This window comes from Sciurus carolinensis, chromosome 1 (assembly GCF_902686445.1).
Source record: "Sciurus carolinensis chromosome 1, mSciCar1.2, whole genome shotgun sequence".
In the NCBI taxonomy this organism is placed as follows: Eukaryota; Metazoa; Chordata; class Mammalia; order Rodentia; family Sciuridae; genus Sciurus; species Sciurus carolinensis.
The window spans coordinates 46764328-46789053 of NC_062213.1; the positions used below are offsets into that span (position 1 = coordinate 46764328).

Here is a 24726-nt window from a genome sequence, read left to right on the forward strand (position 1 = left end):
TGGTTACCATTATCTGTGCAGCAATGTTCTTTCCCATGAAAAACAGGGGAAAAAATGAATCTGGATTTATTGACAGGGCTGTTTCAATAAAAAAATTGTTCTTAACAGTATATTATTGTAGATCTCACTGGGATAGTAATTTGAGAATAAAGTTAAGCTATATCTTATTATTTCTTCTGGGAAACATTCAAGGAAGCTAAGCTCTCTCCAAGGTTAGGAATCAGTGATGCTGCAAAACCCAGGGGAGGCTTCCTCTGGCACCGTCATGAAACTGTTCCTGGCACCCTGTGATTTTTTTTTTTTTCCAACCATCTTTTTCAAAGAGCAGAAGTTATGTTTATGACATTTTTCAGTTAACAGAAATAAACAGTGTATTGGATATTATGATGAAAATAAAAAGTATGGCACATAGACTAAATATAGCAGAAATAAAAGCAGACCCTTATATTTACTTTTGGAAATATGTACATTTCTAAAACAAGAGATCTAAACCTAACAGAAATCCACATGTTGAAAAAAACATAGACATTCTAGCTACTAGAAAATAAATAACCCTCACTGACTTATCTTTGGATGAAAGTGTAGATTATTATTGTTTCTCTTTGTTTATTTATTCATTTATTTATTTTAGTACTAGGGATTGAACCCAGAGGCACTTAACCACTGAGTCACATCCCCAGATCCTTTTTATTTTTTATTTTGAGACAGAGTGTCACTAAGATGCTGAGGGCCTCACTAAGTTGCTGAAGCTGCCTTTGAACTTGAGATCATTCTGCCTCAGCCTTCTGAGCACTGGGATTACAGGCGTGCACCACTGTGCCTGGTTATATCATCTCCCTCTAATGTGCCATAAATATTTATGAAATTAAATTGAAAGGATAAAAAAAGAAACCTGTAAGCCACCTGAGATCATGGGGATACATTTCATTACGTTTGATGGAAACTGCCTTGATTAATGTAGTTAATGCTCCAAGTGTAATTATTTGTTGACACTGATATTAATAATAAATAGTGCCTTTGACACATTTACTAGTCAATGTGAAGACTTCCCTGAGAAAAATGAAAACACAGGTAAACAATGATTAAGATTGTCAAAATATAGTCTGTGCACACATAGGTTAAAAGTAAAAATGCTGAAAGCAAAAATGCGTTCTTGATTATAAAATCCTTAAAAACCATATTGGTGCATCTCTTGAAAAGATTTTTTTTTTTTTTTTTTTTTTTAGGAAGGATAGAGTTAAATGTGAAATAAGAAAATACTCCTCAAATGTCTGCTTCACACGGCATTTTAATTCCTGGTTATGGTGTTGATTTTCTGATAGGGTCGACGATGATGCCTAACCTTGTCTGTGCAATTATTTGTGATAAATGAAGTCCCCGTGGACAACACTCTTAGGAACCAGCATGAGGTTAATGTGGTTGCAGAATATTCATAAGTTGGAAAAATAATAAATATCAGAATAAAGTCTAGAATAAGTTGAAGGAAGCAAAAAGTGTAAAGAAAAATACAAAAGGGCAAGTTAATATATACATAATCTCAAAGAGAATTATACAGGGGTTTTAAATGCAAGTAGCAGAAACATACAAAGTAGAAAGGAGAATTTGATAGTAAACAAATCTTATAAAAATAAAACGAGATAATGCCACCTTTTAAAATAAATATTTCTTCCTGAAATAGACAAGATATTTGGCCTAGGTTAAGGTCAGTTAAGGTTTCAGCAGAGAATTTAAGTTGTCTTTCCACTTGGAAATCATATGTATGCCAGCACATACAGACACGTGCTGATAGAGCACATGAGAAAAACAATGAATCGTGGCTTTGAAGTTAATTCATCTGAACTTCATCCACTTGCTTATCTCAATTCTTCAAGTAGTTAGGGAGAAAACAGCAATTTCCCAAGCAATAGCCTAAGAAGCAAAGAACATAATTCTGAGAAGGGAGAGAACTACAGTATCCAAGTCCTAGATTGCAGTGTAAACTAGAAATCTACAGGTCAGGGTTATTTTGAGGAGCTGCAGCTTAGTGTGACTCTAGCTCTTTGATGGCTTCCTCACTGAGGGATATGTGCCAGGGATATGAATGGCATTGCAATGACTCTAAGAGGGATGTTAGATGATAGAGTCAGAGACCTCTAACATAGTTACAAGGAGATAAATCCCTTCCACTTTACTACAGTTAGTGTTCATTTACTCATTTGAATATAGAAAGCATTTATCCAGTGTTTCTTATGTGCCAGGGGCTGTAGTAGGAGTTTGAATGTGAGATGAACAGGCAGACCCTCTACCTTTGAGGAGACTACAAACAGGTATAGGGGATGAACATTACAACAACTGAAATATACATGATCATTGTTCAGGACAATGACTCAATAGTTCAGGTATAAGATACAATCCAAATAGATGGCCAAGAATGCCTGAGTCTACCTGGGTAAGTTGGAGAAGATGACATAAGAGTGATCAACAATAGATCAGTAATAGCTAAATAGCAACTAATCTGCTGGCCAACCAGAGGGGAGGCAAGGAAGTACGTGATATCTTGTCATGTTGACTGGACTACATGTATTTCAGCATTACTAGTACATGAAAGGCTGAACTGGGGGTATTTGAGGATGGGAGATAGCAAGATACTAAAAATCAGTGGTAATAGAGGAAGCCAGATGTGCTGGGAGCATTCCTTGAAAGGTTCTCTAACTTTATCTGTAGGTTGTGGTCAGTGTTTTTCACCATCTCCATCAGAATCCTCTAGTGTCTTTGCTGTTCAAAGTGTGGTCTATAGACTAGTAGTTTCATGTTAGAACTTACTGGAATATAACATCTCAGGTCCACCCCAGACCTGCTAGATCACAATTTGCTCATTTAAAATGTACTTATTTATTTGAGATGGCATCTTACTATGTTTTCCAGGCTTGTCTCAAACTTCTGGGCTCAAGTGATCCTCCTGTCTCATCTCCCAGGTAGCTGGGACTATTGGAGTACTGGCTCTCACCACTGCTCCAGGCTACAACTTGCATTTTAATAAGTAATTTGTAGTACATTTAAGTTTGAGAAGCACTGTTCTAGGATATTTGTTGGGAATTAAGATCACTTATAAGGTGATCTTGATTCTAAATCAGAATCAGAATCTTGGTGTTAAGGTCCAGGAATCATCATTTTTACAGGTTCCTAGGAGATTATGATATGTAGATTAAATTCGAGACTGTTATGGGCAATGGGAAGTCATGGAATAATTTTGAAAAGGACAGTGATTGTCTTTTTAGAAAGATTACCCTGGATACAATGTGAATGATTTAGCGTACATTGGTGACACCATCAAGAGAGACAAGATTAGCAATGATTGCCAGGACCACTTTCATCACAGGACAAGGACCATGGCCATGCTATGGGGTAAATGGAGAATAGTGGTTTAGAACTTCAGCAGTCTCTCTATACACCCTAAGATGTAGTAAACAGGGAGAGGAGGTCAGAGATGGCTTTGGAATGCAGAACTTGAACTAATGGTTTATTCCAGTTATTGTGCCTCAGGTTTTTCATGTGAATCACAAAATGTGAGTCAGGAAAAAGTGTTTTGTCCTTAAGTCATGGCATTAGAGAGAAATAAAGATTTGGAACAAATATTGGTTCTTTGGAATTGTTGTCTTTGGGTAACAACCACTTTCTGGCAAAAAAAAAAAAAAAAAGACCTACTTTTATTGAAAACTGCATGTGAGTTCCAATTATGGGCCTGGGCTTAACAAAGTCATATTGCACTTATGGAAATGCATGAGAATCAGTCCTTATCAGTTTAAGTGAAAAAATCTTTAGAAAGTAAAATGAGTCTGGATACTGAATATAATGAAAGAGTAGAGTACAATTTATAAACAGATGTATTAAACAAGTTATCTGTCAGAAAGCAAATTATCTTCTCATGCATATTCAATGAGACATCTTCTGTAGCAAAATGCTAATGAGAGGTTAGTCTCTCCCTTCCTTACTGCACTTAATCAGTGGTGTTGTGTCATCAAATGACAGGTTTTATTTATTTATTTTTTGTTTTTATTCTGCACCTTGATCCTCAATTGTTGAGTTTTCAGGTTTGGCTTGAGAACTGCAAATCAGAACCAAAGGACCCAGGGCTGCCACAAAAGTTGCACTGGCAACTGGCTCTTACAAAGCACTTTCAAGAATTTAAATGAATCCCACAGTGCCTTGTTGGAACACCTGAAGTAGTAGACTAGAGAGGAGAGAAAATAACTAAGATGACAGGGAGTTAAAAACTCCAATAATCTGAAAGAGGCATTTGTTAGCAATCCAGAATATGGGTTATTTTGAGGAGGTGCAGATCACTGTCACTCAATGTGTTTATGATTCAATCACCTAGTGGCACCTGCCAGGTAGAACACCAGCTCTAACAGCTTGGAAGAGGACAAACAGTTCTCCGATTTCCCAGCACTCAGTCTCACTGACACAGGATCTCTCAGCACAGCCCAGGCTCTGGAAAAGTAAGCTCGTACAGTTGTGCAGTATGACCAGGCGTTTCCAGCGCTCCAGTGTGATCAGGGGTTCCCAGCACTATGGCATGATTGGGGTGTCCAGCACATCACTACTAAAAAGAATATTGCCCATGAAGCTACTCAGGTTTTATTCTGGGAGTTTCCTATACCATCGGCTTTTGTTTTTCAACAGCAAAATCACAGACTTCATCTATCTTTCAAAATAATTTAACATTTGGTAGGTAACAACCAACTAGATGAGAAGTCACAATAGTAAATATATTCTACCTAGGCCACAAAGTTTTCATGCAGATGATTTCAGATCAAGCACCCTAGCTATGTGAACTTTCTTTGCAAGTATTCTTCACTCATCTATAAATATCTCAAAAGTCTCAGCTACCAAGTTCAAGATTTGTAAAAGGGTTCAGTCAAAATGAGAAGGGTTGTGAAAATAGTCATCAACTGGGTAGGACTGGGAAAGTAATGATCATACTCTCGATTGTTCAGATTGGAGCTAAAGATGGCATGAATATAAAACCAAAGACTCAATGTTAGAATTCAGACACAATTGTCTAAGTAAAAGCAAGTTGCTTATTGATTGATAGAGGTGAGAGGGCCAGAAGCTGCACTCAGAAAGGACTTTGTAATTTTATGTGAAAAGTGAATAATCTTGGCACTCCTATGGACTGAGGGTGTGTGTGCATATTGGAAAAAGTTTAATTAGGAAATTACGCTTTGCGGAATCCAACATACAGAACTACTTGAACAAGAGTGCAAAGATAAGACATATGGGACTATTTACTTCGATACTATTGTTCCAGTGAAGAGTTGGAAATAATCCAAAAATCCATTAAAAGGGGATTTAATCCATTAAAAGGGGAAAAATTAAGGTAAATGGGATTCTATGTACATTTTTTAATAAAATGAAGTAGAAAAGTATGCAATTGTATCCATCATATAATGTGATTTTGATGTTGAAAAACAATAATATATACATACATATCAGTGTCAACATATGCATAAAACCATTTGGAAGAATATGTTTAAAGCAGTTAGAACAGATCAAAATGGGGGAAGAGAGACTGATATTTTAATTTATACACCTACATGGTTCTATGTTGTTAAAAATTTTAAATAGTAATTAAATCTTACTTTCATAATTAAAATCACAAAGAAATTTTTTAAAAAATCAATATTTTAATAGATTTTTATTTCTGGGCCCATAATTGGGTAAGCTGATGAATTAAGCAAAAACCTCAAATTAAAAGTCTTAGATACCTGGAATTTTTAATTGGCTTCTAGAAGAAAGTACATGAAACCTCCTTTCTGTGCCAATCAAGCACTCCCGCTCCCACGCGCATGAGGGAACTTGTGCAGGGTGTGAATCCACATATTTCACTTGCTAGCATTGAAGCATTTGGCTTTGATTAGAATCCAACTTAAATATTTACTTTATATTCACAAAATAATGAGAAATGAAACTACACTCTGGAAATTAAAATGCATATTCTTGAACAGAGAGGGGGAGGATTATAACATGATTGGGAATACAATCACTGGATTTTAAAAATATAGAGCAACTCTATTGAATTAAAGCCTCATCTACTAGTTTCTTAACAAGAACTAAGGAGGAAAAATCATAGTCTTCTTCTATACATACAGGGTAGCTTCCTAGTCAAGTTCTTTATTATGGAAAAAGAAAATTCCAAAAATTTTGTGGATGATCAAGTGAAGATACACTACCATACTTTAAAATTTGTAATATTTTTAAGGGAAGATAGTTTAATAGAATATTCCTTAATGACAATAGATAGGCAAGATAGCAAATAAGGAAGAGATACTAAATGTCTTTATCTTAAAATTCCCCATAACAATCTGTTTTCTCATCAGCTGGGTCAACCAGAAAAAGTTAAATGGAAAATAAAATGAATTATGTAAATGATTTGAGGAAATGATTACTTTGGTCTGACATATTTTGATATTTGCAGGACAAAGGTATCCCATACCTTTGTGTAATGATCTAGATAATTTTCTCAGTTTTCCACTTTATTTCCCTGGTAGGGGTCTTTTACACATGGATGAGAGTGAACCGTGACTTGACCTTTATGGTGATTGCTGTTCAACATGAAACTGGTGGCATGGCCCACAGGGCTCTTCTGTCCCCTTGGCACATGTATTGCCATGCATGAAGGGGGTCACTGCCCAACCATGTGTGAACACTTGGCAGGATTTTCCCTGCTGGTGTTTCATAACTAACTAAAGAAAGAACTGCTTAAATACCAACGTACCTTGCATAACCCTATCTTGCTTTTTCAGATGGATTCCTCTCACTGAACCTGGGATGGACACTATATCCTTCCTACAGGGAGCACAGTTTTTTTTTATGATGATTGGAAAGTCTGAAAAGTTCATAGTTGGTGATAAGGGTCTTGTTTTGTTCAATTATGGTCCCAAAATCCTGCATTCCAAACTTCATTCCAGAATCACATCTCTTACCTTTGCCCAACTACTTTGTTAAAACAGAAGAATACCACTTCTGAATTATAAAATGCCCTTTTTAAAGGTTTTGATTACCTCTAAAATTATAAGAATTATAAGACTCTGGAAGTACTTCTGATTTCAATTAGAAGTTCCAGAGAAATTCACTTCTAACCACCAAAAAGTTCCAGACTGCCTAAACAATAAGACCAAACATGAACAAAAGTATTATCTTATCCGTTTATCTTAAAAGTGTAAAGCTTCAGACCTTCCAGTATTCAGAGATAAGGCTATTTCACATTGAATACTCTCATAATGCTCTATAATTGTGCCACAACAAAGAATAAATTTGAGATATGTTTACCCTTGCACATTTCTAATCTTTGATTTTTGTTCCCAACTACAAAGATGAAGAAAATAAATGAAGAGGCCATTAAACCAGGCATTTGTAAAGATTCATCTCTCCCATCTGAATCACTTATTTTCTAAGTGACATTTAAAATTCTAGAACAGTTTAGGCAGGTATGGGACAAAGTTATTTTTACCTTTCAAGGAGACAGCTTTGCAAAACAGTAACAAAAGGCTCTGCACATTATATTGTGAAGAGAATAATGAAGTTGTATTAAACACCAATTTAAAAATATATTCAAACTAGTGGAGACTTAGCTCTTGTGAAAATAATGCACCGATTACAATAACAATTCTCCTTCCATGAACAAATTAATGAAGCCCAACTCTTTTTGCAGTGAAACGCACACTTGAGAGAAACTCATGGTTACAGAAAAATCCCTTGAGATCTTTGATTTACTTTGCAGAAGAATACCTAATATATAACATTAATTTCAAGGTGTATAGAAATATATCAGATAATTTTTTCCCCTTCTAAAACAAGTAATGGATTTGATTGATCTAAAAGTAACTTACCACATAGTTCCTCTGTGTCAAGATTGCTGAAAAGATGAAAAGAAAAAAGGTGTTATTACTTTGATAATATTTTTCTTATAAGTTTTCTTTTTTGTGTGATGCCTGGGATTGAATTCAGGGCCTTGCTCTTGATAAACAAGTTCTACCACCAAGCTATACCCTCAGCCTTTCATTTAAATTTTTTAACAGTTAAATTACACTCATTCTCAAATCTATATTATTATATTAATAAATAGCATGTATTTAGGATATTGCTCTTTAAGATTTTGCATTGTTTATAAATAGTCATAGGTTATTAACAATACTATATCAGATTCTATCTTTGAAAAAAATAATTCCTGGAATTTATGATTCTCTCTGTAACATCCTGACCAGATAATACATAATGGTGGAGAATATAAGCCTTGGGACCTGAATACCTGAGTTCCAATCCTGCATCTACAATTTACCTTCTCTGTCACTCTGGGTACTTTACATCTCTGTGTCACAGCTTTTCTGCCCCAAGACAGAGTTAATAATAATATTTCCTATGTTTTAAGTGAGTTAATACATAATAAAGAATTTGAGATTCACTGGCACAAAGTAAGCATTTGATAAATGGTAGCTATCATGATTCCTTATCTGACAGAACTTCTAGAATGTCCATACCTAAATGCAGTGTCCGAGATAAATTTGATTCAATTGTATTTCAAGTGATTTCTAACACATAAAGGAATTACATGTCTCAATATTTAGATGTGCATATTAGAAACTTTTTACTGTTATGAAGATAAATGCAAAATTCCAAGATGAAACATTAGCATATATAAAACATTATTATCAGAACACTCATGCCATTGACCAGGAAAAGGATGGTATAGGAATGTAAAGATGGTTCAATATTAGTCAATATAACAGACTGCATCAAAATTCCAAAAAGGATAAAAGTCACCATATTAATAAGTGCTAAATTTAATAGTTTAGTAAGAATTTAATAATACAATAGTAATTCATAATTTTAAAAAAGCTTGAGGGACTGGGGAGATAGCTCAGTTGGTAGCGTGTTTGCCTCACAAGCACAAGGCCCTGGGTTCAATCTCCAGTACCGCAAAAAAAAAAAAAATAAATAAAAATAAATAAATAAATAAATAAAAAATAAAAAGTTTGAATGGAATAAGAATAGAAATAAAACTCCTGAAGATGCTAAAGTCTATTAAAATTCAAATGCAAAATCAGTTAATTGAATGTCTTTGATTTATACAGTTACTACATGTCAAAGTTCAGTGTAAATAACCTTTATAAACCAGTTCTCCTTTCAATAGCAGTAGGGTTGCTGTACAGAGGGACAGTGGGACGAATATTCCAAACTGGTACTTTAACCAGTTCCACCAATCATATTGCTACATAATTTTAAACTCAAGGTATCATTCTATGTTGCTGAATATTTGATCTTGGATAAATATCTCCATACTTTAGTGAACTTTTTTGTAAAGTAGCATTTGCCACCAAATAGAATATATAAAGTCTTATGCAACAGTTTTGGTGGGTTCCTAGACATTCATTCATGTAATCCACAAACATTTATTGCTATGTGCTAGGCACTGATCCAACTGCCATCAATATATGAGGTTGCAGTGGATACCAAAACTATATCAGATTGCTACTCTCTAGGAGCTTAAATAACAGGTAGACTCAGACAATAAATAACTATTTAAATTATAATGAAATAGTTGATATGGGGAAAATGTGGAACTGGCAAAAAGTGTCAGTAATAGCTCATAGAGGATAATACATCTGAGCTAAATCTCAAAGGTTACATGTGAATAGAAAAGGCAGGCAAAAAAAGAACTTTCTGCTTAGAAAAAACAAACAAACACAATTTGCAATAAAAATTAAAAGTGTGCAGAATATGCCATTCAATTCCAAAATACAGAGTGGTTCTTTTGACCAAAAGGTAGGTCATTAATGAGGAAAGTGGGACTAAACAATGAGAGACCTGATGCAATAATTTAAGAAGTTCTCCTTACCTTTTTATCAACTTGCAATCAAAGAAGAATTTTAAGAAGGTGAATAATATGGTAGGATTTACTCTTTGAAAAGGTCACTGACAGGTGAACTGAGATTGGACAGAAAGAGTATAAAAGGAGGCCAGGAGTCCACCTTGCCTTATTACTACATTCTGGGCCAGTTGTTGAGTGGTACATACAACCCAAGGGGTGTGCAAGGTCATCCCTGGGGGTGGGGGTGGGGAAGAAGAGATATTTGAACTTCTGTTTGTATTGATATTTAATCTTAAACTTCTAAATTCATTTTTGTGTCATTAAAAATGTACAAATACTAGTACAAAGGTCCATTTATATAATTTATTTAAAAAATCAGTATATCTATATTTGCATTAGAAGCTAAAAAACAGTACATAATAACAGAGCCTGGGAGGGAGGCAGAAAAGAACAGATATGAAGGATTTTGAGGTAAAACCAATAAAACTTGAAAATGTATTGGCTGTAAAATTAGACAGCTTAGATATTTTTAATAGTTCTACTGCAAACCTTTTGGCCATTAAAATACATCTTTTGTAATCTTAGTGTTTTTATAGAACTTCAGACTTGAGAAAAACATTAAAGGTCACTTTATTTTTCTGTTTTCCTCAGAATGGCTCAAAGGTTCATAATGAGAATTATTTTGAATTTTCAAAAGAATGAAGAGCCTCGATCCATTATTGAAAATTAAATTACTTGGATTATAGCATAAAACAGCAGTTCAGAATAATGTGCAAGACAGTAACTCTGCTTGTTTCTCAAGATGACTGTGTCTGTCAAATGCTAGTGTGTGGTCTCAAACACGCCTTCATCCAGCTGTTTTTGTGCTGTTGTTAGTAGCAGGTAGCAAGACAGTTCTTTTTACAGTGGGCTCACATGAATGAATTCTAGTAGAATTGATTTGGGGTGAATTCTAGTAGAATTGATTTCATATGGAGATTTATCTCCTTCCTATGGTAACATGGAATTTCCAAGGAATAGTAAGCCATAGACATACTTAGAGCATATCTGATGACTGTAGTATTTTACTGTTTTTTATCATGTTTACAGCAAAAAACCCATACTATTTTAATAATGCCATTGTATTACATGAATTAGAGAAAGTGTGCTAAATGGAAAGAACAAATGCTAGCTTTATAAGTCATCATGTTCTTACTGAAACAGAACCAGAGGGACTATACTCTGGGAATGAATTCTCTGCTAGATACCAGAGAGAGGTAAAAAACAAAGTTATTTACTGAAGCCTGATTGGCAGTAGTGAAAAAAAAAAAAAGAAAAAGAAAAAGAAAAGCAAAACATACTAAATGTTCATTAGATTAGTAACTATGTAAACTGTATACCATCATAGAATCATTAAAATGTATCCAAAAAATTGCCTGTAGCTTGGGGACATGTTTTTGCTAAAAATTATATAAATTCAGAAATAAATGCTATATATAAATATAAACAGTGCATTTTTTTAAAGCCCTGGAAGAAAATAAGTAATAATATCAATAGTAAACTACTTTGCTTCTGGATGTGGGACTTTGGCTGGGTTTGTTTTTCAGTTCTTCATAATTTCCTAAATTGTTGTTTTCTTTATTATTAGAAAACTTCATTTATAATGGGAAAATAAAATAACTTTGTGGTTAAAAATGGAAAAAAATCAGAAAAAGTAAGAGGTGTTAAGGATAATAGGTAAGGTTCATAGTGATTGTGTTCAGATTACTTAATTTCTGATGAATCTATCTAATATAAATTGCATTCAATCTATCAGTTGAACCTGGTGCTCAACACACACAATTCAACACTATTCATTTACAACACTTCGGGGTAGTGGAAGTTGTTTTGACTTGACTTTTCTGTGTTGGGCACTCTAAATTGTGAAGAAACCAAGTTCCTGTCTTAAGAACTGTGTTTGCTACTCAGGAAAAGAGAGAATATTGGAGATAGGCAATCTGATTTCTGTTGGGAATTCAGAATCTCTGCTCTCAAAACAGTTTCATACTGAGCCCAACTTTCTTAGTTATCTTTCTGACATATTTTCCTACACACTTAGCTGGCTTTACCCTTCCAACTTATTATAAATAAGAAAAAAGAACTGTGGCTTTCTTACTCAAAACCCACCATTTTATACTCCTCCTTTGCTGCTTCTTTTTTTTAGTTTTCCCTTCCTTTTTTAGTTTTCCCTTTTCAGATTGAGATTTCCATACACTGTGGATCTTTGCTGAAATCTTTAAATTCCTAATCCTAGCTCATGTTATATTGAGCTCCCTGATGCCACTCACCGGTCTGAAAATTACCAGTGCAAAAGAATTTCTTGTTTTCAGTTGGCAAAGTAGTTTGCTAAGCACTGCTAGACTTAGTAATAGACTGAAGGAGTTAATTTTGGTTTATAAAGATATTTATTTCTCAACAGTATTTGAGACAAGAAGAATCTGACTCAGTGAGCAACACGCTTAGATATTCTGATGAAGTACTATATGCTGCATACATTGGTTTACTGGCAAACTAGCAGACTAAGCAACAGATATGCTCAGCCTTCATTGTGTTCTTCATTTTACAAAGTCACATTATGATCTCTCAATTCACTAAGGATGATCTGAGTGCGCGCACGCACACACACACACACACACACATACACACACACAGAGATTTTTTTTTAATCATCAGGGCAAATGTCTTGAGGTAGTTCCAGTTTTCCAAACAAAATAGTAATGAAAATCAACAAAAGCAAAGTTGGGAGATTAGAAGATACTTGACCTTGAAAATATTTTTGACTGACATTTAACTCTATGAATTATATTTCCAGTTGGTTACACAAGAATTTGGTTATAGGAAAAGGACAGGGTGGATTGTGGGAAAGGCTAAGACATGGGATTAAATGTGCCTCTTGCAATAGATAGATGCTGCAGATAGCATCTAAACTGAGTTGAGCTCTATGAACTGGAAGACTTTAACCCAAAGGAATGTGGTGACATAACAGATAAGGGCCAAAGGGATTTGAGGAACAGATGTGATTCACATAACCCAATAGGCAGGAGCCAAATGTTTTAGTTACCAGAAATCTGAGCTTGCAGCAGCATGAACACAAGCCTTGTGTCTTGAGGGATGGGGATCCTACATGCGTTATCAGATAGGGGTTTGGACTGGACTGCTCAGTGATCCCAGAAAACCAGAGCCAGGGCAGAAGTTGAGATTAATTTTTATAATGAAGACAAGTCCTCAGTTCCAGATACAAGATGATATATAAGGCCATACTGTTGACATAGTGTGACTTGATACTGGGCCCCAGAATACAAGTAACACCTGGTGACAGCTTTTTAAATACCTTCTGTGAAGACCATACTCATTCTTAGAATGCAGAGTGGGTGAGAGACTGTAATCCATAGGTCAAATGACCTAAGTGTATGGAGATGAGGGCTATAGAGACTTGCATCAGACAGCTCTGGGCAGCCAGTTAGTTTGAAGTGTGGGCTATGGAGTAGGAGTTCAGTCTACAGGAGGTACTATAAGCAAGAACTTCTCTAATACTGAAGTCAGTTAAGGTAAGGCTATTTTTCACACATAAACAGAGGCTCATATATGAGAGACAAAATGGAATTAGAAAAACATATTTGTCTTAAGCTAGAAGTAATTCATTTTCTCATCCAGGATATATTAATCAAACATTTTCTATACACATTGTAGTGAGTTGACTGATTTCTCCCATAAAGACTTATTCAATCTTAAACCTGGTACCTGCGGATGTGATCTTATTAGATAGCAAGGTCTTTATAAATATAGCCACGTTAAGATAAGGTCTCTTTATAAGAGAAAGGAGAGATTTGGATACAGAGACACAGAGAGAAGGCCACGTGAAGAGGGAGATAGAGATCGGAATTATGCAGCCACATGCCAAGGTACACCAAGGATTGCTAGCTACCGCCTGAAGCTGGAAGAGGCATGGGAAGATTCTGCTTTGGAGACTTCAGGGGAGCATGGTCCTGCCAAAACTTCTTTGTTGGGCTTCCAGCCTTCAGAATTGTGAGAGAATAAATTCTTGTTGTTTTAAGATGCTCAGTTTGTGGTACTTTGTCACAGCAGCCCTGGGAAACTAGGAAAAGCATGGTCCTATGTGCTGAGCAGTTCAAGCAGCTATACTTAGGGATGGCATCACCTTTTGGCTGTGCATCACTTTGCTATCCTTTCAGCACTCTGTGAACTAAAGAGCTAGTTCAAAAATTGTAAGTTACTATGCTGCATTAGATCAACTGACATTTGGTAATTCAAAATGAAAACTTTGGTATATCCTACAGGGTCCATTATGGGGAAAAAAAGAAAAACACATAAAAATTCATAGTTAGGGGCTGGGGAGATAGCTTAGTTGGTAGAGTGCCTGCCTTGTAAGCATAAGGCCCTGGGTTTGATCCCCAGCACCTCCCAAAAAGAAATTCATAGTTAAATGCAGCTAACATGCATGGACAATGCTAGATATGGTGTTGAGAATTTTATATGATATTCCTGTTTCTGCAAGGACTCTAAGACTTAGAAACCATTAATCCTATTGTACAAGGTGGGGGGACTAGGCCTTAGGTCTAAAATAAATTGTCTGAGGTCACCCATCTAATGAGGAGTGGGTCTAAGATTCTAAACCAAGTATGTCTGACTTAAGAATTCTCTTATTTACTCATAAAGAACTGGGACTCAATGATAGATATTTGGAGTCAGTGGCACATGGGTCCTTGAGCCACAGGAATAGTTAAGCTACATAAACTGATTCAAGTGAGGACCACAGGGGGGTCATGGAAGAACCTACCATTAGACTCTTTATGCCACATCTCCAACTCACATCTCCATCATCATTACTAAGATGAAGATAGTGAAGTCACTCTGTCCCCACCGACTCCAAGTTATACCAGGGCAGGGACTAGATCTCACTCACTGGATATACAAATATTGAACAGAGCAATTAGCACCAGGCAGGAACCTGGCCGATGCTTTTGGAATTGAATCAATCACTTCAGACACTGGTGGAGGAAGAGGAGCTGCAAAAGAACTTCAAGAGGATGGTCAGAGGACTGGAGTCTCAAAAGTCCAGGAGGAGAGCATTCTAAGACATCTAAGTATTGAAGAAAATGCATGGTAAGGACTGGAGAAGAACTACTGCAATTTACATTTAGTACTTTTGGCAATTTTTGACACAATGATTTCAATCCTTTCCTGAAATGTTGAGCCTTGGCAATGCAGGCAGAGCCTAACAATGACTCTGAGAAACAAGGCATGAGAGCAAGAAATGAGGCATGACTACGGAGACAGAGGGAGGCGGGTTCAAATGAAGGAAGAAAGTCAGTCATATTTACAGGCCGGAACCAAGAGGCTTAGAGGAGAGAAGGTAACTGTTGGAGAGGCCACAGCAGAGAGATGGGACACCATTGCCAGACTCCACCTCTTAATATTATCGCTCCACACTATGTCTTCATGCAAAAAACAGCATCCCTTCCTTAGCAATGAAACATAATCTGTGAAGAATATCTGCTGTACCATAAGTGGAAACTTAAATCTATTATAATTATACACTCTTGTTAACAGCAGTAAGTTCAATAATTATATACACAATAATATACTCTGTAACTCCTCCATTTGGCTCTTTGGAGATCTTAATTACATTCAGCAGAGGAACAAAAACTGTTTATGCAAAAGGTCAGTCTCCAAGTGACCATAAAATATTTGACCTTACTCTCTCTTAAGTCAGGCATGAAGCCTAACATAAACATGTGGTTTTCGTGGAAATTTTTCTAAGGTCTCATGTTAAAGTACCTCTGCATCTTTTCCCTTAGAGCTTATTTTCAACATTGCATCAGTTACAAATTGATGATAATCTTTTTATCTTTAGTCCTGTCTTTTCCCTCCAACTCCCATCTTTTTTTTTAACTTGGGCATTCTGCCATTAGTTATACCAGTGCTTCTCAAACTTTGTGTACATAAAAGCATTGTGGAGGGCTTGTTGAAATACAGGTTCCTGAGCCCCATGCCCAGAGATTCACCATTGTGAAATTTCTCTCAAGCTTCCAATGCTGCTGTTACTGGTGATTCCAAGACCACAATTTGAATGGCAGTGGTTGACACTTCAATAGTTTATTGGAGTTCAGCATCTTTCTTCTTGGTCCAAGTTTGATTGACAGTTTCTATAATCCCAGCATCATGAAACACTAGCAGCACCTGTGAGATCACACTACCCCTGCCTCATTTGAACCAACTCACTCATGGCATATAAAAGAGAATCTTCCCTAATTATTTCAAGTGTTTACAAATAGATGATTCAGGAGCCTACCTTGAGAAGATTCAAATAAAAAGTCAAGGTGCAATTTTATCCAAGGCTCTGGCTTTGAACAGATTTCTAAATATAAAGTTAAAAACTGCATCTTGAATGTTATGTTAGTTATAAAAGTTGGACTTGGCACCAGTATAATGGTCTAACATTTAAAGATATTCTTTTGCAATGGTATGTCATATTCAGAAAATAAAAGAAGCAGTCTGAATTTACAGTTATACATTAAGGTAATTCTGGAGAGAGGGCAAGGAGAAATAAAAATAAAAATATACTAGATACTGTTTTCAATAAAATATGCTGTATAATTGCTGATGCATGAAACAACTGACAAGGAGTTGCTGCAGCTTAGCATTGTATTCTTAATTCTTTGAGAATTTTGCAGTTCTAGTTGGCTATTTGATATCTGTTGCCTTTCAGAAGTGAAAAAGCCCATCCAGGAGTTGATGCTCTCAGAGGACAATATGACTTTCCATGCACCCTCCACTTATTTTTTCTGTTTTCTCTCTTTAGTTCTCTGCTGCTCAACACCTCCATTCTCAACCAAATCAGAGCTTCCAGGAGTGCCATTTCCTTTTTCTTTTTTCTGATTGACTTTCTCCTTATTTCTTCCACCTTCTGCCTCTCCTCACACTTTGCACTAGGTAGAGCTTCCCTTCTGCCCCCACATGGTAGTGGAACAAAACAGAAAAATTCTGAGAGAGAAACCAAGAGAGAGGATAAGAGAAGGATGATTGGATAAGAATGATGGCCCCAAATCCACAGAATCCCCAGGACAAGCTTCACACCAGGAGTCTTCAGTTACACAAGTCAGTGTTGTTTCTCCCTCCCCACCCCACCCCCGCAACTTCCTCTCTCTATTTCTCTCCTCTCTCTTGCTTAAGATGGTTTGAGTTGAGTTTCTGTCTCACGTGGCTGGAAGAAGTCTGACGTAAACAGAGAATTCATAACCAATCAGAGCTATCAAAGGGCAACTTAATCTCCCCTTCACATGGGACACGGGCTTTTGCTACACTCAGCTGCATCTGTTCCTGGGTATTTAAGTTCCTCCCTCTCTCTCTTCCTTTTCTCCTCTCTCACTTTTTTCCTTCCTTCCTCCTTTTCTGCACCCAAGAATTCTTTATCTAGCTCTTCCCCATGAAATTCTTCTAGAATCTCACAAATCTCCAGAGTGGAACTTCTCACACTCTGGTGAAGGATGAGAGTTTTGCATGTCCAATTCCCATCAAACTGATATTCTTATAAGACACTATCAAAATGAATGCCTAGCTCATGTGCTTGGATATCACAGCCATATCAAAATGCTATAAAGGTCTCAGCATTCTCAGGTTTTCTGCTTATCTCCATGTAGATAAGTAAGTTCGTGCATGGACTTTCACCAGCCTGTGGACCACATTTTGAGTAGCATTCATGTAGGCAACAGCTACAGTTCAAGTGGGTTTTAATACCTTTATTTTGAATTTCAGAACTTATTTCTAAGAAGTGTGCTTCGCACCTGTACAACGTGGAATAAAACTTGGTTCTACTTCTGGTTCTTCCATGAATAAAGTGTCTCCATTTTCTAATCTCCTAAAATAACTAGATATTTGGAAAACCCAACTTTAACTAAAAAAAACAGAGTCTATGACTCTAGGTCTTAAAGATTTAGCAAATAATGTCAAGAAAGTATTAAGCATATTAATAGTCCATCTCATCTATTATTTAGTGGAACTTTTATATAAAATGTCTTGGCATCATATAAAATTGTTTCACTAATACATGGTTCCACAAAATGGGTGGGTCTAATAATTAAGTCTTGGAAAACTCATGCTCACAGTTTTGTAAATATAAAAAAATGTATCAGAAAATTGTGCCAATTTAGAAAGCTTGATATTACTAGGAATGTTCAAAATTTCTTAAAAATGAAAAGAATTCAGAGAAATAAAAAGATGGAGAATAGGAAAAATGATGGGTTTGGAGCTTCTTTATAGCTTTCTTTTTAAGTGATAAAATTGTTATGCATAAATTCTGAATCTTGCATGCCTCATAAAATGCTTGATCTTTTTTTCTATTAATAATTCTAAAATCCAATTTGTGGACTTATTTCAAACATCAGTTGCCATTTGAGAATTCAATCTTTGTCATCAGACAGACAGAATAAGAAAGGCAAGTAGAAACATTCTAGAAAATTATTCAATACAGTTCAGAAAGACAGTGTTGGGAGAAAAATGAATTCCTCCTTCCTTCTGTCTTTGAAAATCAGTATCATGGTTTTACCAAAATCCATTCAAGTATTTGAGATGGACATGAGGGGATAGAAATTTCTAGAATTTACATATATTAATGTTATTGAAAAGAAAAGTGTTACAAACTTAAGCATTAATTTAAGTTAAAAATAGAAAATGCTAACTACAAGTGAATAGGAGGAAATTTTGTGAAACCAAGATACCTCATATTTGGATACTCTGTATTTTGTATGTGAATTGAAGGAAGGGGTTAAGGAAAATACTTTACAAAAACATCGCAGACTTGGCATACACTTTATATCTCTAATGTTCAATAGAACTCTTTCCATTTTACTTATTAATTTATCCACTTAAAATATAGCTAAATAGTGATTTTATATTTTACAAATTTAGTCCCAATGAAAAACCATATAAATTCAAACATAAGTAAATACAAACCTCTGTATATATATGCTGAACAATATATTCCTTCAACAGCCTGCATACCCCTCTTCAGGACCAGTAAGTGGAAACTGACTCATTGGTTTGACTCATAAAATGCCTCACACTACTAAAAAAATTAAAACTAATTTTACAAGTTTATTTCAAACATCACTGTTGTCATTGAGAATTCTGTATTTGTCATCTATATAGAATATCTATTTGTTAGAACAGGTAATAAATGTACATGGAGTCAGGTGCAGTGGTGACCCAGGAGGCTGAGGCAGGAGGATTGTTAAGTTCAAGGCCAGTCTCAGCAACTTAGTAAAACCCTATCTCAAAAAAATTTTTAACTTAAAATGACCAGGGATAGTGGTAAAGCATTTTTGGGTTCAATCCTCAGGACCAAAAACAAACAAACAAACAAACAAACAAACCAGCATAACTATTCAAAAGGCACCTCCAGTGAAGTCTGTTTCCCTCTCACTTTCTGTATCCAAATGGGGTAGCTCTTATTCCAAGGGACACTTAGCTAATTATGCCTCAGCAAACTAAAGGGGTTCTTAGTTCTTTGTCATGTGATGGTCTTTCCTTTACCTGTAACCATACAGAATCAGCAACCTGTAATCAGGAGAGGATGATGTGGCAGGGTGTATGCCATTCTGTTCCTAAGTGATAATTTATACAAATGACAAGAGAAAGAGAGTAAAGGCCTGAGATGCTCTTTAGTCTTTATATCTTGTCCTATGTCAGGGAAATTTTTTATTCCTGCTTCTTTCCAAAAAGCTCCAACAGAACAGCAAAAGATGGAATTGCTTGTTCTCTCTGCCAGTCACACTGGGTCACATTGGTGAAGGGAAGTTCCTGTTTTCAGTGTGTGCTCCTGGATGAACCTGCCCGTGGCAGTGCCTTCTAACATGGGCTAGCAGGACATTGTGGGGAGTGTCCTCAATTCTCCCTGGACAGTTACAACTAAGTCCTCATATCACAAAAATCTGAGGATCCAGTGAGGTGACATCTGACTAGTACTGAATGTGAGCTTATAGAAATTAAATGGATTTATAGAACCATCTTTTGATCAACTGTTGGTATCTTCTTTGCTAAAATTTTCACCCAGTCTTAAAAAAGCAACCCATTGAGAATATCTTTGCCATTCATACTTCAGATAGAGCACAAATTTCCAGAATATATAAAGAACTCAAAAAACTCTACACCAAGAATACAAATAACCCAATCAACAAATGGGCTAAGGATATGAACAGACGCTTCACAGAAGAAGATCTACAAGCAATCAACAAACATATGAAAAAATGTTCATCATCTTTAGTAAGAAGAGAAATGCAAATCAAAACCACACTAAGATTCCATCTCACCCCAATCAGAATGGCGATTATCAAGAATACAAGCAACAATAGGTGTTGGGGAGGATGTGGGGAAAAAGGTACACTCATACATTGCTGGTGGGGCTGCAAATTAGTGCAGTCCCTCTGGAAAGCAGTGTGGAGATTCCTTAGAAAACTTGGAATGGAAACACCATTTGACCCAGCTATCCCACTCCTTGGCCTACACCCAAAGAACTTAAAATCAGCATACTATAGAGATACAGCCACATCAATGTTCATAGCTGCTCAATTCACAATAGCCAGACTGTGGAACCAACCTAGATGTCCTTCAATTGATGAATGGATAAAGAAACTGTGGTATATATACAATGGAATATTTCTCAGCTATAAAGAATAATAAAATTATGGCATTTGCAGGCAAATGGATGAAATTGGAGAACATCATGCTAAGTGAGATAAGCCATTCTCAAAAATCCAAAAGACCAACGATCTCACTGATAAGCGGATGATGACACATAATGGGGGGTGGGAAGGGGCAAGAATGGAGGAAGGAGGGACTGTATAGAGGGAAAAGAGGGGTGGGAGGGATGGGGGAAGGAAAAAATAACAGAATGAATCAAACATCATTACCCTATGTAAATGTATGATTACGCAAATGGTATGCTGTTACTCCATGTACAAACAGAAACAACATGTATCCCATTTGTTTACAATAAAAATAAAAAAAAGAAAAAAGCAACCCATTAATTAGTGTGTAGGCTGGAAGGAAGAAAAAAATTCATTCCTGACATTTAATAAAAAGCTTTCCCAAGGATCCCCAGGGCAAGAATTCTCTCACACTACACGGAAACCAGTGGGCATCTTTCTAGCTCCATAGTAGCTTCTGCTACTCTCTGGACCAGGGAAAGCCCCTTCTTTCCCTCCTTAATTCTATTGCTCTTTCTCCCTCCCTCCCTTCCTCTCATCACACTGGGCCCTTTCCATGACTGTGTATGTTCCATCTTCTTCATGATGCTGTTTCTGTCCACTCAATCCCTGTTTGACTCTCCCTGTTCCTGAACCGGAGCTGTGATTCCCAGCCTTTTCTGTATCAGGGACCTTACTGAGGCTCTGATGAAAGCTGTGGATCATCTCCTCATTCATTTATCCATTTATTGACCCAGTCATTGTGCACAAAAACTAGTATGGTAGTTTGAGGGCCTCTTAACTTAGTCTTGAAACCCTAGGTCCCACAGGTTTCTCTCCACATCAATCAGCTTGGTACTGCCTTGTATTGTTATTTAGCTGATGAAGGTAATCTATGTGTTTGTTTATCTCTAGGCTAGATCAATGAATTCTTAAACACATGGATAATAAATTTCTTAACTTACTGACATTATTCTTCATGTTCTAAAAATATCTCTTAAATAGTGGCGTCTCCCAGGAGTTTGGAATGTGCCAGGAATGGCAATAGGTCATGCAGCAATTCTCAACACGGGCTGCCCAAGAATCACATAGAAAATTTTAAAGGCCCTTATGCCAGGCCTCATCCACAGAATTTTCACTCAATTGGTCCTGGGTACAGCATTGGCCTATATATATATATACATACATTTAAGCTCCCATGTGATTTTCATACATAGGTAATGCTGGGAACCACTGTGGGTGGTAAACAGTGAAATCTTCTGTCAGACTTAAGAAGTTTGACTCTTGGCTCTTCTTACACAGTCTTAGTCAAGTAAATTAATTGCTGGGAGGGCTGGTTTCCCTGTCTTTTTAGTGAAAATAATGGTCATTTTAATCTTGCGAGTTGTTGAGAAGATTTAAAGAAGATAAATCTTGAAACATTTTGATAGTATCAGGCAAAGAGTAAGTGCTTGATAAGTATTAGCTGCTACTTTAAAATAACAAACATCGACTTGAACAGACAGTGTAATACACACATCACAGTCCAGGCCTCAGTGCCGTGCCCTCTCAGAGACAACACAGGAGACTTCCGTGTAATTATCGGTCACTTCCTACTGATGGACATTATGTCAAGGGAGTTTTCTCCATGCTTTTGCACTATAGCCCATCTACATCAGGTGATCCTATTTCAATAGAAACAGCAGAGAAATCCTCAGCTGAAATGAGTGGAGTAAGCTTGGGCAAGGGTAACACACAGAGAAAAGGTCTTTGAAGTTCATATCCCTGACCTGATAGTCCCACCAACTTGGCCAGGTGTACTGTAGGGCACATGCAGCATTTGGCCTTCACAACACTCTCAGAGTTCTTGTTTAAGAGTTCTTCTGTGGAAGTTTTAGGGGAGATTTTCTTGAGGATATTTTTGTACAATAATATTTCATGTATAACTATGTTTTTCTAAGTTTCAAATAGTATTATCTTCATTTCAGGATTATTGCAAATCTAAAAATGAAAAGAAATGATGCACCAAAGATATGTTTTAGCATTAGAAAAAAATGCAAACTGTTTCAATTGGATAGATAATATTCACTTCCCAAAGTCATTCTATAAAGAAGAAAATGAATAGATGAAGCTAAGTATGAATTTTAATCTCATGTCCCCTCCCACAAAAGGCCCCCAAAAACAAATACTCTAAGAAGTACCAGAGAGTTGCTATTAATAACAGAATATGGATTAGGGAAATGGCTCAATCAATCTCAATCTTAGTTTGCTCAGTCAAGTTTAGGGTGGGTGGGAAAACAAAGTCCTCAAAACATAGTACTTTGTTCCTTTTAATGTTTCAATTATTTCTGATACAACTAATGTGTGGACAACATTATTAGGGGAAATATAAATGTTGAAGCTACAAAGTCCCAGTTCCATCCCTGATCCATCCTTTACAAGTTAGGCGACCTTGGGCAAATTACTGAGCTTTCCAGCATCTTGACAGGTGGTGGTAAACTCAAAGGAGGTAATAGCACAAAATGTTTAGAACAGTGTTTTTCACAAACTACCATTGGCAGATGGTAGTTTACACCCTTCCTGAGGAATGTTTGTGAAAAACGAAGCCAAGTATTTCCCCAAAGTGAATGATTATGAGGGTATGAGGGAGAGACTTTGACAGATGCATTTCTCCAAAAATGACACACATCCTCAAAATAAATCTTAAAACAACTATGAAATCAGATTAATTCATCTGAGTTCATTTTAGTGAAGGGGACACTGAATTAAAGAAATAAAATAAAAATGTGATCAGCAGTGAGGGAGGGATAAATAGGCAGGGCACAGAGGATTTATCAGGGCAGTGAAACTACTCTGTGTGATATAATGGTGGATATAGGTTATTATAAATTTGTCCAAATCCAAAAAATGTACAGTACCTAGAGTCATCCCCAATGTAATGGGGAGGCTATACCTATGTGGGGAAAGGAGGTACATTATAAATTTCAGTATCTTCTGCTCAATTTTCCCACAAACCTAAAATGCTCTAAAATTAAGGTCTATTAAAAATGGTAATAAAAGAACACTCCCCGCTTTTCAGTACTCACATAATACTTCTAAAAAAAAAAAAGGTATGTGAGTTTTTCTCACATTAAGTAATTCTGCAACTCTCTGGACAAAACTGGGTGTTGTGCAATTCATCTATGACCCTAATTACCAGGAGTTAGCCCACAGGCTAAGGGCTCACTCTCACAAGACTGGCCCCCATGTCAGTCAATTGCAAGTGGTGGGTCCCCAGGTTTTTCCACAACTTCTGATTACCTTGCTACCACTCAGAGGTTCTCAAAACTCTCTTCAGATTTGATAATTTGCTAGAACAACTCAGAGAACAGGAAACCAGTTTACTTACTATTAATGGTTGATTATAAAGACTACAACTCAGGAACAGTCAAATGCAAAAGAAGACTAGGACAAAGTACAGGGACACAGAGCTTCCACACCCTGCCTGGATGTACCTCATTCCCGGGAGTTCAGAAGCCCCATGTGTTTGCCAAGCATGGGAGCTCTCAGAACCCTGTATGGAAGCTTCATTTCATAGGCATGATTAAATTGTTGACCACTGGTGATCAAGCCAACCTCTAGTCCCTCTCCCCTCTTGGAAGCCAAGGGAGCTGAAAATTATAAACTACTGACCATGGGGTGATTCCTCTGGTAGTCCATTCTCATTCTGTGAGAGTTATTTCATTTAGTGGAAAGGGGCTTACTGGGAATAACAAAAGATATTCCCCTTACCCCTGCCACTCAGGAACTTCTGAGAGTTTTAGGAGCACTGTGCCAGGCACCAGAAATAATGAATATATATAGTATATATACATATATGTACATGTAAATATATATACACATAATGTATATGTAAAAGTACACGCATGTATCTGTAACATGTATATATTTTTACCTATGACAAGGAATTTAATGATTTTAATAGAAACAAGGAGAGTTGAACTCCACTAATAAGATATAGGCAAAATACCAAACCCTAGTCTTCCTGTTTCTTACTCCAGTCGTCCAATAAAGCACATTTCTTTTTTAAATAGTATTTCTGTATCACATATCCTATATTTATCATCTGTCTGTATTTATGACAAATGATTATTATGTAACTCATCTTCCTCTTCTCTCCAAGGTTTCCTATCTGTT

At 36.4% G+C, this 24726-nt stretch overlaps 1 protein-coding gene across 1 annotated transcript in view; it reads right to left on the reverse strand.

Annotated features, from left to right (window-relative positions):
* Positions 1 to 24726, reverse strand: part of Necab1 (N-terminal EF-hand calcium binding protein 1) — a 161881-nt gene that overhangs the window by 89649 nt on the left and 47506 nt on the right. Inside the window, exon 4 of the mRNA XM_047519916.1 lies at positions 7872 to 7897. Coding sequence (XP_047375872.1) covers positions 7872 to 7897 — 26 coding nt within the window. The remainder of the gene's footprint in view (positions 1 to 7871; positions 7898 to 24726) is intronic.